The 17,466-nt window shown below is 44.1% G+C and overlaps 1 protein-coding gene across 1 annotated transcript in view; it reads right to left on the minus strand.

Annotated features, from left to right (window-relative positions):
* STK35 (serine/threonine kinase 35) overlaps positions 1–15,012 on the minus strand; it is a 41,188-nt gene extending 26,176 nt beyond the window's left edge. The window contains exons 1-3 of the mRNA XM_006921669.3: positions 14,488–15,012; positions 13,298–13,898; positions 222–971 (exon numbers count right to left, since the gene is read on the minus strand). Of these exons, the coding sequence (XP_006921731.1) occupies positions 259–971; positions 13,298–13,898; positions 14,488–14,790 (1,617 nt within the window). The 5' untranslated portion in view covers positions 14,791–15,012 and the 3' untranslated portion in view covers positions 222–258. The remainder of the gene's footprint in view (positions 1–221; positions 972–13,297; positions 13,899–14,487) is intronic.
* Between the last annotated feature and the right edge of the window lie 2,454 nt (positions 15,013–17,466).

A 17,466-nucleotide genomic window follows, 5' to 3' on the forward strand; every position in this document is an offset into this window, starting at 1 on the left:
AGCTCAAATGCAACTCCACTCAAAAAACTCCAGACTTTCCAACTTGTACTCAAATAATCCCATGTATCTCATGGAGACTTGGTGTAGGGGGGCATCTTTGATAACAAGCATTTAGTTCTCTTCAACTTTGTGTTTCCCCCAACTACAGGGCCCACCCCAAGGCCCAGAGTGAAACATCCAGTCCGGGAAGAGTATATGCACAACAAAAAGAGTACACTCACCTAGTTTAAAAACACCCAAGATGCTTTGCCCTGAATTTTAAGCAGCACATGTGACCTGGTCCATTCTGGTTTCAAGTTCAAAGGCATCAGGCCGGTCCTGTGGGTTAGCAGCTAACATATCTTTCAAGAGCTGCTTGATCCCCTCAGACATGGAAGTCCTGCGTTTCTGGGGGATGTGCAACTCCATCTTTGGGTTTTCTAGCAGCGCCTCACCAACAGGGACGATCTCAGTCCCCTGTTTGATATAGGTCCCCAGGAGCTCCTTCTTGGTCTCAGAGTCAATGAAAGTGATTCTTTCTATCATTGCCCAGATGATAATGCCCAGGGCAAAGATGTCAGCCTTGGCTGTGTAGTGTCCCTCCCAGACTTCAGGGGCCATGTAGAAGTCTGAGCCGCAGGCTGAGGACAGCCAGTATTTATTCACATTCACATTTTTGTTGTCTTGATTGCCCTCTTTGCCTCGAGGGGCCAGCCCAGCACAGACCTTGCTTAGTCCAAAATCTGCCACCTTGAGGATGGGGGTGCCAGACCGCTCAGTGATAAGGATGTTGTCTGGCTTTAGGTCCCTGTGCACGATGTGGTTTTTGTGCAGGAAGGCAATGGCACTCGTGAGCTGTAGCATGAAGCTTTTGTTGGTGGCTGGGTCCGGCCTCCGGGACAGGACGTACTGATTCAGGTCTCCACCTTCACAGAACTCCATGACAAACCAGAGATAACAGGGCTCCTCAGCATAACCCAGGATCCTTTCTCCTAAATCAAAGGAAGACCGGAAAGAGCTTGAGTGAGATGGGCACATTTATACCACCTTTAGACTAAAGGAATGCAGTGTATTAAAGTAAGAGCGACAGTGGTGACAATCGCTCCAATCGAAAAGGACCAGAACAACTGGCACAAGCCAACTCTATACAAGCTGGCCCGTCTCTACTCACACAGGATGAGTCAAGGGACAAGACGTGGTATAACACAGGCTGCAGGGACTGGCATCAAGCACCTGGGTTTAGGGTTAAGAGTGCCTGGGAAGAAGTCTGGTTTATTGCTGACTGGGTGGATAGCCAGGAGGCAACTTAGTTCACCTTTTCAAGTTTCTATTTCTGCTTCTTCACCTGTAAATGGCCATGTGCAACAAAAAGAGTACACTCACAGAGTGCCTGCACTGGCACTTGACAGTCAACTTAATATTTATCACTACCCAAGGAGGTAAGAGGAAACAGTCCCATCTTATAAAATGAAGAACCTGAGGTTCACAGAGACTTAAGAGTTAAGAGACTCAAATTCATTTGGCTACAAAGCCATTGTATTCCATCACTGTATCCAAACAGGCAGAATCATACCACCCATACCTCCCATGGCTGATGAGACAGGTAAAGCATGAGAAGATTGTCAAATGTCTGTTACTCCATGCTAGGCAAATGACCTTCCTCCCTTCTTTCCTGACTTGTATAATGATTCTTGTCAATGCATCTAGAATTGCACTATGATTGTTTATTCCAGAGACACACTCCAATTCATCAGTGTTTTCTCCTAGCCCATCTTACGCCTAGCACAGTGAGTACGCCTATCCCTATAAAGTTTAGTTTCAAGGAGATAACTAAAAGGTAAGCTGTTCATCTGTATCACGGTCATTTTATGAACAGTGAAGGGTAGGTAGGAATTGCTAGATCTAAAAAGATCAGAAGGAACAAGACTTAAGTTACATAAAGGACAGGGAGAAAAAAAGAAGGGAATTCTAGACAGAGATGAAATGGATAACAGAACAAAGGAACAAATGAACTAGAGGTATAAACAGGAAAACTACTGGGAACAAATGTATAAGGTGGAATCAAGTTGTGCTGGCTTGAAACTCCAGCTGTATCTTTCCAATAGTCTTTGACATTCCAGGAAAGCTGGTAATTGGCATCTCCCAAACAAATCTCAATATTCTTTACAAAGCAATTCAAGGCCCACTAAGCCCTTAAGTGAAGTTATTTGATGACTGCCAGTGCCCAAGAAGCTAAGCATAAGTAGACAGATGTCTTATCTAGCTGATGAGGCTGGGCCTGCCCTGGGTAGTTACAGGGATCATCATGACTGAGCCAGGGCCTGAAGACAAGTTCTGATCCCCATTATGGTGCCTCCATTCTACCAAAACGAGAGCTGCACCTCCTCATACGACCTCTCCTGGAGGGTTCCTTTTATCAGTCATTTACTCTAATATAAAGAGAACCAGTGATCTGGGACACCCCAAAAGGCCCTGAAATTACCAAGGCACACAGTCTACTGAAGCCAGTGGTTTGGGAGTTCTAGGTTAAAGCAAGAAGATGGACAAGGCAAAAGCCTTAGGTTTCTGACCACGATCTGACAGGCCTCACTTCCCCTGTAATTATATAATTTGTTTCTATTACTCACAATCAAAGTAATACAGGTAGAACCAGTTTAGGGCAGATGGGTTTCTTTCCTTTTTTTTTTTTTTAAATCAGTTGTTTCCCATCTCATAATCCTCTTTCTAGGTCATCAGCTCTAGTGGGCTGAGGCTCTTTATCTCAAAACACTACAAAATGAGCAGTGATCTGAATCCCAAATCAATCTAGACTCCAGAGTAAAGACCCATAAACAGAAGAGTAAGAAATGTCTGCTGGTGGTAGAGCCAGAAAGGAAATGATTAAAAAACCATCAAATCCCTTTTGTAAAGGCCACATCAGAAAACAGTGCAACTTTTCACTGAAACAGTAGGGAAATTAGAGGGTGGGGACTGATGATTATTTTATATACAAAGTTGGGAACTATGGCAACTGAAGTGAAAAGAAAACAAGTCTGCAAAACAGACTACAATGTAAGTCCAGGTTATGAGAATCCAGGGAAAGAAGTAAGGGTAAAAAATATTGTAAGGTAGTGAGTGGGTAGGGTAGATGGGACCCGGGATTGAAGAGCTTGCTCTGGGGAAGTGAGCTAAATTCAGGAGGTGCTAAAGGAGGGGGCTGTTTGTTGAGAGGAAAGCACTGGACAGGAAGCAGCATTTTCAGAATAAGACACAGCATCAGTGAGCATGACAGAATGGAAAACTGGGAAAGTTACTTGTCACAGAGATGAAAAGTACTTCTTTACACAGACAAAGGCCTTGGGCTTATTTCATGAGAAACTGCAGCATATGTTTCCACGGAGGAATCCCCAGCTGCCCTCTAAAAAACATAAGAGGCATGTCAGCGTTCCAGTCCTTTCCTTCAGGCAGATTGCCTATCTGGGCCTCTCAGTTACCTCACAGTAAGATGGAGGGAGGGAATGTGGCACTTGAGGCATTTCCCTTAAGAAGTGGGCCAGGGTAAAGAACAGAAGAGGACAGACCAGAAGGCAAAAAGTCTGGGTTTAGACCTCAGCTCTGCCCATGGGTTTACTGGGTGATTTCTTAGCTCAGAGGAAAATATGAGGAGACTGAGAAATGATGCAAAGATGCCTAGAACTCTAGGCAAATCCCTGAACTTCTCTGAGCCTCAGTCTTGTAATTGGCAAATGAGAATGACACCTACATACCCCACATACTACTGTGAGTTAAGTCATAGGCATGAAATACATTTGCCAAGTGTAACATACTTTGAGGGCATCACATCCTGACCATCACTAACATCATCATTCCCACTGGACTATACCAGAGTCCTACGACGTCACTGATTTCAATAATCCTGGTGCTGTAGGCTGTAGGCCACAGAATGAAGCTTTCACGTTAGGCAAAAGATGAAACTGAAATCAGAAAATGAAAGTGGATGATCACACATTACACTTCTCAGGCTGTTCCAACTCAAACACAACTAACGCACTTTTTTTTTTTTTTGAATGATCTTTCCACCTAAAAAGCACCCCTTCCCCAAATTTCTGCAGGTGCATTTGAATGTGTACCTTTGGGCCCTGCATAAATGCCAACTAACATTTGCCTGTAACTCCCAGGTAACGTCCCTCTTCTAAGCGGCCAAAGTCCCAGTCTTATAATTTACCAAGATGACTTTGAGTTGGAGAAGGCAAAAGGGTCAAATTTTTAGAAATTACCAAATGCTAGTTCTGAAATGACACTAATTCCTGGAGACTCCAAACCTCTCTGTGGTTTGCCATTCATAGTAGGGGCTTATGGAGGTCCGTGATCAATGGAGTTTTAGCTCAGGTCCATCACACAGTGGACCCAGTGGGTCCCTGAAACCAGCCTGTGGTAATTTCCCCAGTTTCAGGATGTACGAGTGGAACAAGATACATGCGGCAACTAGCAGAATCCCCCAAATGAAATCTGCAGTTTGATGATTTAAACTGACAGAAACAAACTTTACATACTATAAGATTTATAAATTCCCTTGTTTGATATAATCTGAAAGTTCTATAAGATTGATGAGAGTTAAAATTATAGCTTCCCAGACGGGGAGAATAGAGAGTGTTATTTGGAGGTAGTAAAGATTTGAGGTAAATTAATCCTTGAGCGCCCACTAGGGTCCAGGCATTATTTTAAAGGCTCAATATATGTAAGCTATCTCACCTCGCTGGCCACTGTTTTAGAGGTGGGAAAACTAAAAGAAAGGTTAAGCGACCTGCCCAAGACCACTGCCATGAGTGGCTGGGTAGGACATGACCCTCTACAGCCAAGTCCTTCAACCAGACAATGCTATCTCCCAGGTTGCAGGGTGCTAAAAGATGCAATTTGATTAAACAGAGGTAGTCTACCTTTGGGATGGTTTTATCATCTTCCCCCCAAGTCCAATAGCCAGGAGATCACAAAATATACTATTTCAAAAAGTGTCCTAGGCCACAGCCCATGAGGAGACAGAGAAAATGGGCGGGGAGGACCAAGCAGGTGTCTCAGTAAAGAGATTTCATTACTTATGGGAATAAGAAGTTTTGAAGTCTCCCCCAAATGTGGCCTGCTCTGTCCAGAAACTTGAAGTAAGCATACTCAGCCATAAGGGTAAGTCAGTATTAGCTGCAGAAAGGTAGGCAGGCAACCTGCTGGAAAAGGATACAAAATGCCTAGGATTTTATAAACCTATTCCCAAATCTCCTCCAGAAGTTAGATTTCCATGCTGTCAATTCCACTGAAACAGTTCATGAGAACACAGTGCTTTTCAGACACCAGAGATGAATCCTTATATTATAAAGGTTTCCAGTGATTAAAGCAGAGTGACTACAGCTACAATAACAAGGAATAGGGTACTGTTCTGCCTGAGGAGCAGAGAAAAGTGGTGAGGATGAGAGACAGGCCGGCTAAGAATTATTGCAAGTGTGGCCCTTGAGCTGTGTCTCCCAGGATGAAGAGAATGAGCAGGCAGCACAGCGGGGTGTGAGCTTGCAGCGAAGGACACAAGTAATCTGGGGTAATCACAGAAGAGATGCAGTAGGAAGTGGGTACAAATCAGGCTGGAGATGAAGATGGAGTCAGGTCATGAGAAACAATGGCAGACGAAAAGGATTTAAACTTCAACTCTAAGAAATAGGAAGTAATAGCAAGTTCTTGATCTATTTTAGCAAAATATACTGCTTGTTGAATCTAAAAAGTCATTGATTTTAAGATATACCATTTAAGTAAGACCTACAGGCTCCTGACGACACCATTATATGCCACTGACTAAGCTGAGTTCTGAGTTCAGAGATGTTAATATGTGAAAGAGCATGTCTGAGAATGAATGAAACGTTCCCTCTGGAGGCATGAGGAGTTGGAGATGGGAAACTAGTGGCCAAGACACTCAAAGGGAGGTTTTGAAAGAAGCAAGGGCTGGCAAGGAAGGGGGCGAGAAAGGGATGGGAGAAAGAGGTCTGGGAGGTTTAGAATCAACAGAACTTGGTAACTTATCTCTGGACCCCTGTGATGGACAGGAAGAATTCAGACAGTACTCTAGCCAATTCTCTTTTCTTACTCCAAACCTCTAGCTACTTAGATGATAATTATATCCCTTTTCACAGGTGAGGCAACTGAGGCTTAGATTAAATAACTTGCCTATGGCTTCTCAGCTAGTTAGGGGCAGGTCCCACAGAGTCTCCAGAGCCTGGATTCTTAACTGTGAGGCTCCACTATTATTGCCTCTTAGTGCCAACAGCAGAATTTAACATCTAGATGTTTTATTTCCACTTTGAACCAAGCTCCTTGTTAAGCACATTCTGATGTATCGTATGCCCCCAAAGACTTTAATGCTCATCCAGTCCCTAGTGCCCATAGTCCAACCACACGACACGCAGGCTCAGTTTTCAGTAGAGAATTATGATTTTGACTTAAATATGCTGAGATAATTCAGCAATATGTATCACCAATCTTAAAAATGCTCAATCCATTTGACATAAAAATCCCACTCTAGCAATTCAGTCTCAGAGAAGAGTACTAAGACCCTACCATCAACAGCTACAAAAAAAGCCATATCAAGCACCCCAAACACCCAGAACTAGCATTCCATACAGCAAGAAAAAAACGAAGAGTTGGAAACGACTTAATGGTTTGAAAGTAGTCAATGGTTATAGTATTGACACTTGAAAGCTTTAAAGAGCCATGTTATACTTCAACAAAATTTAAATAAAAACCAAAAACATTTCATAAGCAAGTTTAATGTGAAGTAAAAAAAAAATTATAATGTTGAAGAATTAGAAATTTTGAGAAATCAAGTTTGATTTTGTTGACTATAGATATCCCTGATTTTGATTAGTTAAGAGCTGTACATTAATATAATTAAGTGGCTCATCTGAAGATAAGTCCTGAGAAGCTACTGAAGACAAGAAGCATGTTTTCTCAAGGAAAGATGAGCATCTAGACCAAGCTCCAGTCTCAGTCTCAATGACCTTGGGCTGTATTACTATAAGCGGCTGGGTCCAGTGTCAACACCTCAAGACATGTTCAAAGTACTTCCTAAGATTAGTCAAATGTCACTGTGATCCCTTAGAGTGACTGCCAGGGCAACATAGTGTCCTACTGAGGCCAAAAGGCTCATTATGAATTTGTAGGTCTAGCAGAAAGGACAAGGAGCCAGCCAGGCCTGGGGCAATGCCATCCCCACTCTTCCATCTACATGGTTATGTGACCCTGGGCAAATGTCTTAAGACTATGAATCTGCTTCATTTCCCATAAGTTGGGAAGAGACATCTCCTTGCAAGGCTGTTGTAACGCTTAATTGGAATGCTGGAATATCTTGCATGGTACCTGGACACCCGAGCAGACAACCACTGGGTGTGAATTATGTTAATGTGTCTGGACGCCACTGGCAGCGGTCTGACAGTCATGAGGCAGCACATCAAGAACATGGAAACTGGAAAGCACGTCTAGAGGTAAATCTAGAGCCTGACTCCTTACTGGTGTGAAACTGGGCAAGCTACTTGATCCTGATGAATTACTCATGTGTAAAACACCAACTTAAAGGGGAGAGAATTGAATGAGAGAATATGAAAATACTACGAAAAGCTAGCTATTAGTACTTGAACATTACAGGGATCTTGTTAAAATTCCAACAGCCAGGCAGAGTGGGGAATGACCCACGGCAGACCTGGCTCGTGTCTCTCTCCACATGCAGTGGGCCTTGCCACATACCTAGGCCTTACCTCTCTTGCCAGGATCACTTCTGATTTACTCTCTTAAAACTCATCCTTCTCTCCCCTAAACTCAGTGCACGTTCCTGGCAGCTGTTCCCCCTAGAGCACTTCTCGTAGACAGCAGTGAAATAACATCTGTCGTGCTGTGACCATCTCCTCCATTAGACTGGGTGCCCGCAGTGGAATGAAACCAAGTCTCTGGGATCCCCCTCAGCGCACCCGGCACACAGCAGGCAACTCAATAATTGGGTAGAATGAATCAAGTTGAGAATTGTGAGCTGGAGAGGCTTGGAAAAGAGAAAGAACAGGGAAAGTTCTAGTATAGGGCATACAGATATGTAAATTAAAGACAATGAGATAAGTATCCAGAATTTGAGTCACTAAGCAGGGCGGCTTCTGGCCCTCAGGACATCAAAGGCCAAATTGGAGTTGAAAACAGACTGATGTTCTATTAGGAAGCTAAACTCTCCCTGAGTTTACATACTATAAAAAGCCCCACCCAATGCAACCCCAATTAACCAAAGCTCTCAATTAAGTAAAGGTTGTTTCTATCTCCCGGGGCTGGCATCTAAAATCCCCCATGCATATAGAAGGTAGTCGGTAGCAGGAGAGGTCTGTATGGTTGTCCCAAGACATTCAAGAGTAGACCAGAAGGAGATAAAGAGTCCCTAGCAGCTGAGACACACAGGGAAGGCACCAATACAGATCAGCAGTGCCACAAATACTAATTAATATATAGTTAAAAATAAAGAGTAGCCATTCGTTTCTGTGTAAAATACGATCATGCCCATTTAACAACCCAGAAAAACAGAACCAGAACTTAAGCTACCTGTCCCAAGAGTGTAGCACAACTCAAGACTCAATTTAGAATGCCTGGGCTTGGATCCTGGCTTGGCTATTTGCTTAGCTGTTTTACAATGAGCAATTTCATTAACCTCAGTGCCTCAGTTGTCTCACCTGTAAAATAGGGATAAATTATAGTTCTGACTTCCAAATATGGTTTGGAGAGCTGAATCAGTTAACAGGTATAAATAAAGCCTTTAGAACAGACCTGGCCCATCACAATCAGTAAGTTTTAATTTAGTAACAGAGTGAAACTGGGACTAAGACCTCCTGACTCCAAGTCAATACCAGTGTTCTACTGTATCCCATTAATTTCCAGGGCCCCAATGCCACCTTTCGTCTATGTCACTGTCATGGTACCCAAAGATCACCATTCAGCAATCTGCCTTTACCCAGGGGATTTCTAAACTCTGAGGCCTCCAGCTATAGCAGAGAATTCAGTTGCTTTTTAGAGGCCTTGGGCAGTGGTGGCCAGGTGCTGAGCCTAAGGTTTCCCTAGGCACTCAACAGGCTGGAGGGCATAGGGAGTAGGGGATGGGAGGGGGTCTTCAGGCCAACAACCAATCCACTGCTAAGACCCTGGTCTCCTTCCCCACACTATTCTCCCCTCATTTTACTAAATTCTACTTCCCCATGCCTCTCACACTCCCAGAGAGAACCTCTACCTACCACTCACCTGTGACCTTATACTGTGCTCACCTGGGCATGTCTTCCGCATGCTTCATGCAGGAAACTGTGTAGCCTTTTCTAATACAGCGCCTGGCTCAGTCACCACTGAACATTGGTGCATAGACAAGACCACCCCCACGGGCCAAGGTTCCCATCTATGTCAAGTTACCTATAGGTACCTTAGGTACAGCAAACGTCAAATAATTGCTGAAGTAGAGCTAGTGTCTTAACAAGTTGAGATAAGCTGGGCTCCCAGCTTTTCCAAATTTCTATTTGGTTTCATGAGCCTTAAGAGTTTGTCCTGCAGTATATATTTTTTTTCTGTCCTTAGGCTCAGTCTGTGCTTTAGAGAAAGCACTAGAATTTCTTGAGTTTGACAATGAATTCTGGCTTGCTTGCTGTCTTCTTCTAAGTGGCAGTAATCCTAAACTTAGTTCTAGCTGCATTCAGGACAAGGTCCTTGAGCAATGGAAACAAGGAGATAAAAATTATAGATGTCTTAACTTTTTGTGAAAAGTATTCAAAAGTTAAATAGACACCATCCCATCAACCAAATAATTTACAGGATTGCTAATCTGGTTTTAAAAAGCCCCAGGGGCTGGTTTGAATGCTACCATTAACTCCTTTGGGGCAAGTCCTGTCCCTTTTCTGGGCTTCAGTTTCCTTCCCTGTGAAACAGAAGGCCAGATCAGACATCTAAGACTGCTGTAGACTCTCTGAAGCTTCTGTTTTCTACATAATGCTCTAGGTAGGACTTGTTTGGTCTATGTTCAAAGATAAGTCAAGATTACTTATCCACACGTTCCTAGGCTCCCTTCTTATAAGCCCACCTTCTCTGCCAACTTTTGATTCTTATTCCTCTTAATTCTGTACAACACTCTGTAAAAAGCCCTTGTTAATGAGCCAACTTGCCTTTTCCTCCTGGGACTTTGATTAGCATTTAAGTCTTCTACAAGTCCTCAAACTTTTCAAATTAAGTTCCTCTGGGGCAAAGAGTGTTTTTTTCCCTCCCTGCAAATAACACTGTAGGGATTCAGTAAAAGTACAGGCATACCTCGTTTTATTGCATTTTGCTTTATTGTGCTTCACAGGTGTTGCTTTTTTTTTCTTTTTAACCAACTGAAGGCAATACTCTCCACCAGCACAAAGATTACAACTAGCTTTATTGTGGTATCTGGAACCGAACCAGCAATATCTTCGAAGTATGCCTGCACGTGGATTTGGATCAATTGAGATTTAAAGGCAGATCAACGTTTTTTTGGTGTTTCAAAAGTATTCTAAGTTGCAGAAGACTGGGAAAAGGTGATGGTAAAGGACTTCCTATTTAATAATAAAGCTGAACCAGATTCCTTCTAGCTGTTACATTTCTGCATGATATCAGTATGCTGTAAACCCAGTGCCCAAGGGCAGATTAGGATTGCTAAACTGCCCGGAAAATGGAATAATTTGGGTCTTTGTTCTCCAGGTTAACATTAAGGAGCAAAAAACCCATCTAATGCCTATTTACTGCTTTCTAAAGTAACGCTTGACATGTAAATTTCAACATCAGTTTCATAAGCCCAGGCAATAGCTTTAGTCTTTTTAATGCTCTATCTCTGAGCCCAACTTTACTTGACTCGTAATACTCAAATACTTAAGACTCCAAACTACTAAAAGGGACATAAAGCAAAATATATTTCTTTAGGCCTGTTTTAGTTCACAAAGGGAAGAAAAAAATACCAGTATTTCTGTCAACTTGGTGTTTCTGACAACACAGGAAATAGAATGTGTTCCATGATAAAACAAGCTTGGGAAACTTGAATAAAAACTCTGAATTTCAAATGGGATGATGGCAGAAGATTCGAAATACAGCCTGAACTTACTGAGGCAGTGAATTCTTCCTTATCTGGAGTACTTACTGACATCCCAGGCTGCACAGCAACCCTGTGACAAAGGTATCCTTATCTTGGGGATAAAGGAATGCTTCGCACAGGTTTGAAGCAATTTGTCGGTCTCATGCAGTCAATTTAGATAGGTCATGGCTGCAAGTAAGTCTAACCTCAAAGCCCATTATATTAACCACGATGCTATGCTGCCACTGTTTACTGTGGAGTCGTGATCAATTCTATAGGTGAGGGAAGTTTGAACAGTACAGTTGACCCTTGAACAAGGGTTTGAACTGCGTGGGTCCATTTATATTTTTTTCAATAAATACTGTAAATGTTTTCAATAAATACTGTAAATGTATTTTTTCTTATGATTTTAACACTTTCTCTAGCTTACTGTATAAGCATACAGTATATATAATATGTATAACACACAAAATATGTGTTAATTGACTGTTATCGGTAAGACTTCCGGACATATATGTGGGCAAGGGAGGGTTGGCACCCCTAACCCCTGCATTATTCAAGGGTCAACTGTATTTATATGTAGGGAGATGAAGCAAAGACTTCAAATTCAGGCTGAAGTTTCAAGACTGGCATCAATGCACTGAGGGTAGAAGAGGATCATTTGGCGAAGTAAATTCCCACATCCCAAGGCAGTCATGTAATACTGAAGTCCACAACATGCGTTAACTGTAGTGGAGAAGACAATCTAAGAATTAAGAGCTTGTAAAATACAGGTGAACTAAAAGAATCTACTGGAAAGTCTTTTCAAATCAAATATAGCTGCCCTGGGGGGAAGGTGGGCTTTTCAGGATGGATGAGGCAGGGATGGGCATAAAAAGTGGAAGCCTATTTTGAAAAAGAACTCTATGGGATATTGATCATGTCCTTCACCCCACTGTCAAACAATGACTTGAAATAGGTCAGGGAGTTCTCCTGGGATGGGGTCATTGGATTTTAAAGTCAGGCAAAAGCTCCAATGCTCTATCCAACACCACCCCAAATCCGACCCATTCAGTCACCTCTAATTCATGCTAGGGTAAGGAGGGCAAAATCACCCATTGGAAAAGGATCTAGTCCTTGAATCAAGACAGATCTAAGTTCACATCATTTAATTTATTAAAAAATTGTAAAGAAACCAGGAGTACAATGTGACTCCCCTTATAAGCTGATTAACCTTCATTAACTTACATTTGTTCATAGCTAATCCTTAGATTATAGAAAGAGGATTTACTCTTAGTATTACCTAAAGTCACTTTTGTAAGATATCTAGGACATAGTTGGGACTCAGATTAGTAACCTCTCCCCTGAGAAAGTCTCCTCAGGCTCTTCAAGCCCAGTGGCCCTCTCCTCTGAACAAATCCTTGGCTACCTGTAGTACGAACAAGATATGAGTACTGAGTACTCAGGATGAACACACTCCTTAATTGTAGTGAAAACCCTGAAACTTCGATTAGCCCTCCCAAAGACTATAAAGGCCTCTTGCCTCACTGAATCCCATCTCCCTATAAATAAAACCACTCCCAAGCCAGCCTCAGAGGATTAAAAAAAAAGATTAAGAATGTAAAAAGGACTAAAAAGTTGTTAGATGTTGTTATGTGACAGCTCTGGGCCCACCTGTGGGGTTATTATTGTGCAGGCCCCAGAGGACTTAGCCAGAAAACCAAGTTTGTTTGACTGCCTTGGGATGAATGACTGGGGGTCTCAAAGCAAAAGGAAGACTAGGAAGCATGAGTTTAGGAAGTGGAGCTGGGGGGTCAGGATATTTGTAACCAGACAGAGAAGGGGTGTGGGATCTAGTACGGTTTTTTCTTTCTGTTTGCTAAAAAAAAACCCTAGAGAGAGGGGGCTTTCAGCAGCTCTTCCACCAACTCTGAACCCAACCCCCTCCACTCGCTGACCGTACTAGACGTTTCATAATAATGGCTCACACATATTGAGCACTTATTAAGACAATGATTAGCACTTAATAAGCGCTTGTTATGAAAATGCCAGCTAACGTTTGCGCCAAGGTCCTGAGTTGAGAGGTAGGCCCAAATAGCTGGGCCCTGAAAAGGAGGGTGTGTCTGGGCCCAGGGTGACAGGACTAGGGCCTAGGAGTCCCGAGGTCAGTTTGAACCAAGGCGTCCACATCACTGGGTCCAGACCCTGCCCAGGAGGGATGGCTCGCAGGGCTCCTACCTTTAAGCGAGGTCTCCACCAGGCGCAGGTAAAGCTGCGAGCTCTTGTTACCGTGGCTCATACGCTGAGCTAGCCCGTTGCGCTGCAGGACGCACTCCTCAAACTGCACCACGTTCTGGTGGCGCCGCTTGAGGCTGGTCAGGGCCCAGAATTCGGCCAGCGCCAGCTCCACATTTTCCGGGGCGTCGCAGCGGATCTTCTTGACCGCCACCCTGGCCCCGCTGCGCCCGGCCACTGCCTCATAAACCACGCCGTAGCTGCCGCGCCCGATCTCTGCCAACAGGCTGTAGCGTGGCCGCGCGGACCCACTGCCGCCCTCCGGCCGCCGCCGCGCCAAGTAGGCCTCGCCCGGGGCCTCGGCCGCCACCGGATCCATGGCCTGGGCCGCTGCCGCCGGCCTCAGCTTCGCGCTGGGCGCCCGCGGCACTGGGCTTCGCCTTTTCCGCTCCGGGCTTTGTGTACCTCTGCGGGCGCCGTCCTCTTTCCCCGTTTCCATGGCTGCGGGCGGCGGGGGGAGCAGCAACGGCGCTGCCCGGGCCCCCCCTGCCTCATCCCTCCGTCCGGCCCCGGGACGAGGAGGAGCGGGAGCTTGGATTGTGACCTACGGGTGAAAGAATCGGTTAAACGACCAGGCCGAGGCGGGGAGGAAAGGAGCGCAGGCCGCAGAGCGTCCCACCTCCTCCTCCTCCGGCCGCCGCGGCCCCTTTAAGACGGAAGCCCGGCTGCTCATAGAATCAGGGAGGGGAGGGGAAAGCGGGAAAGACGAAACCATTGGCAGTGCCTCAGAGGGGGAACCGGAAAGAAAAGCAATTTCCCCCCATTTCTGTTAATTCATCGTGTAGGAATAGGAAATACAAGGACCAATGGTCTTCCCGATTTATTAAAATCTCCTTAAGAAGCAATTCTGACTATGAAAATCTTTTTTCCTGCAGCCCCCCTCATGAGTTTCCCCCTCCCCACGTTCCGCCTTGTGTTCTCCGGGGTGTAAACAGTCCATTGAATTAAGCTCGAGCAGAGCCCAGCGGAATGACCCAAGTCCCCGAGGGCGGCGGGTAGAGGGGGTGGGCTTGAAAGTTAGGCGTCTCGGAGCGCGGCAAATCCAGGGCCCAGTATTATTTCCCAAAGGCCCGAGGCGACCAGGGTAGCTCCAGCCTCGGCACTTACTTTTACTCTGCAGACTGCGTTCTTACCTGGCCGGCGCCTCTCCACTTCCGGGCGGCCCGTTTCCCCCCTGGAGCCTCCGGCTGGGGATGGTCCACTCCCGGCCAGGGCAGCCTTCGGTACCGAGTGGCGCGAGCAGTGGCCAGCAACGGGTGCGCGCTAGAGTCTGCTGCTGCACGGGTAGGAGCAGCGCCGCGCGTGGGGGAGAACCGAGCGTCCAGGCTCCCGCGGCTCTCCACGTGTTCGCGCCAGCTGATCCCTTTACATAACTTCTTTATATAAGCCGCACCTCCCGCAGGCACTCGGGCCAGCGGGGGCTCCTGGTGGCCCATTCCCCGGGAGGCCGGTCGAGTGCTGAGCCGCTCGGGTCTTGCCAAGGTCGACCGAGCAGCCGCAGCCGGGGCCCAATCACAGGCGAGAACACTCAACCTACAAAAAGTAGGCGCCAAATTCCCGCGATCCGCTGCGGCCTCCAGATCTTCGCAGCCGCTTGCGCACCGCAACCTTCTGACCTCGCCAGTGCTGCGTGATTAGGAACTGCATGCAGTAGACGCCTAATAAATACTAATTGGTTGATCAGATTGGTCGATTTGATTGATTCATAGCTCGTTCCTGGGAACCGCGCTGACTGGGTTGGAATCCACAGCCTGCCTCCAATTAGCCCCTTGATCTTGGGTTTATCATTGCTCCAACAGGATCCTCATTTTCCTCTTCTGCAAAATGTGTCGACTGGGCCTAAACTCCTAGGGTTGCATGGGTTTTCGAATATTTTAACTGCTCTGTACCTCAATGCTTAGTAGATGCCCGATATTTGTTAACTCAATCTACAGATATGTATTGCATTCCGATAATGTGCTAGGCACCCTTTAAGTCGCTGGGGGAAAGAGCAGTAAACAAGATAGTCACTTACCTTAGTTGAAGTTCTGTACCACGGGATGGAGACCAGTCATGTCCATCACCTTGGGCAAGTTTCTTGTGTCTGTAGGATGGTTGATTGTATAACAGGTTAATTGTATAACTTAGAACAGGAGAGGGCTTTGCACACGATAAATGTTAGGTATTATTAAATAAATACACGATAACTTTTGACAATAAGTGTGATGGAGAAAAAGAATGAGCTAAAGAGTGTCATGAGATTGGGGACAGGCCACTTTTTTTACATGTAACTTTTTTTACATGTAAAACTTCAAAATTTCATGTAAATTGCAAGAATAAAGAATTCTCATATGCTTTTCAACCAGAAAAACGAATTGTTATATTTTGCTATATTTTCATTATCATATTCTTTGCTGTGTATATGTGTGTATATAAAACATGCGTTTTGTTTTTTCTTAAATCATTTTAGAGGAAGTTTCAGACATGTCCCTTTATCACCATATACTTCTGTGTGTATTTCCTAAGAACAAGGACATTCTCTTGCATAATCTCAATACAATTATCAAAATCAGTAATTTTAACAATGACAGGATTCCTTTAATACATCTTCCATATTTAAATTTTACTAATTGTCCTAACACTGTCCTTTATAGCTATTCCCAAGGATCCAACTCAGGATAACCTGTTGCATTTAGTTGTCTTGTCCGTTCAGTTTCTTTTAATCTGGAAAGGCAGTTAGTTACTCAGCCCTTCTTTATCTTTCACAACCTTGACATTTTTGAAGAGTACTGGTGAGTTAACTTCGTAGATGTCCCTAAATTTGGATTTGTCTGATATTTTCTCAGATTCAGGTTATGCCTTTTTGTCAGGAAAACCAAAGAAAAAGTTTATGTCCTCAGTGTATCTTGTTGAGAGGCACATGACATTGGTTTGTCCTAATATTGGTGATGTTAACTTTAATCATTTGATTAAGGTGGTATGTACCAAGGTACTCTGCAAAAAAGTTAACTATTTTTCCCTTTGTAACTGTTAAGTATATTGTGGGAAGATATTTAGAGACTATCTCATTCTTCACCAGACCCTTACTGATGATAGCATTCATTGATGATTCTTGCCTGAATCAATTATTATTGTAATGGTTGCAATTTGGTGATTGAAAGGCCTCTGTATTAGTCTGGTAGGGCTGCCATAATAAAATACCACAGACTGGATAGCTTAAAAGAAATTTATTTTCTCATATTTCTAGGGCTAGAAGTCCAAGATTGAAGTGCTGGTAGGTTTGGTTTCTTCTGACACCTCTCTCCTGGCTTACAGATAGCCTGCTTGCTGTCTGTGTCCTCATAAGCTCTTTCCTCAGTTTAAGTGTCTTATTCTCTTGTAAGGGACACAAGTTATACTGGACTGGGGCCCCATATTACTGGACTCGTTGTAACTTAATCTCTTCTTTAAAGACCTTGCCTCCAAATACGTTACATTTTAAGGTGCTGGGGCTTGTGAATTCAACATGCAAATTTGGGGGGAGGGTAGGGTTGAGGGAGAGACACAATTCGGTCTATAAACAGCCTCTTTGGAATATGACATTGGACTGAGACCTGACGCTACCCATAATAAAACTAGTGGAAAGGCAGTTCAGGCAGAGGGAACAAGTACAGAAGATGTGAGACAGGAACAAGATTGTTATTAAACTTCAGCCAATTTGGTGAGAATGTAAAATGGTACAACCACTTTGGGGAAAAAAGTTTAGCAGTTTCTTTTTTTAAAATAAAAGTTAAGTATACATTTATAAAGCATTAACTCAAGAGAAATGAAAACTTACATTCAGGAATACACTTACATAAGAATGTTTATAGTGGCTTTTTCCCATAAGCGTCCCCAAAGTGGAAACACTTCAATGTTCATCCGTGAATGAATGAATAACAAGATTGTGGTATTCCTATGCCATGAAATACTGCTTAGAGGGACAAAAAAGGAACGAAGTATTGACACAACAACATGGATGAATCAAAATAATTATGCTGAGTGAAAGAAGTCAGGCACAAAAGTGTACATGCTATATGATTCTATAGACAATTCTTGAAAATGCAAACTAGTTTATAATGACAGAAAGCACATCAATAGTTGGGAAGGGAAAG

This window comes from Pteropus alecto, unplaced genomic scaffold, assembly GCF_000325575.1.
Source record: "Pteropus alecto unplaced genomic scaffold, ASM32557v1 scaffold45, whole genome shotgun sequence".
NCBI classification, from domain to species: domain Eukaryota; kingdom Metazoa; phylum Chordata; class Mammalia; order Chiroptera; family Pteropodidae; genus Pteropus; species Pteropus alecto.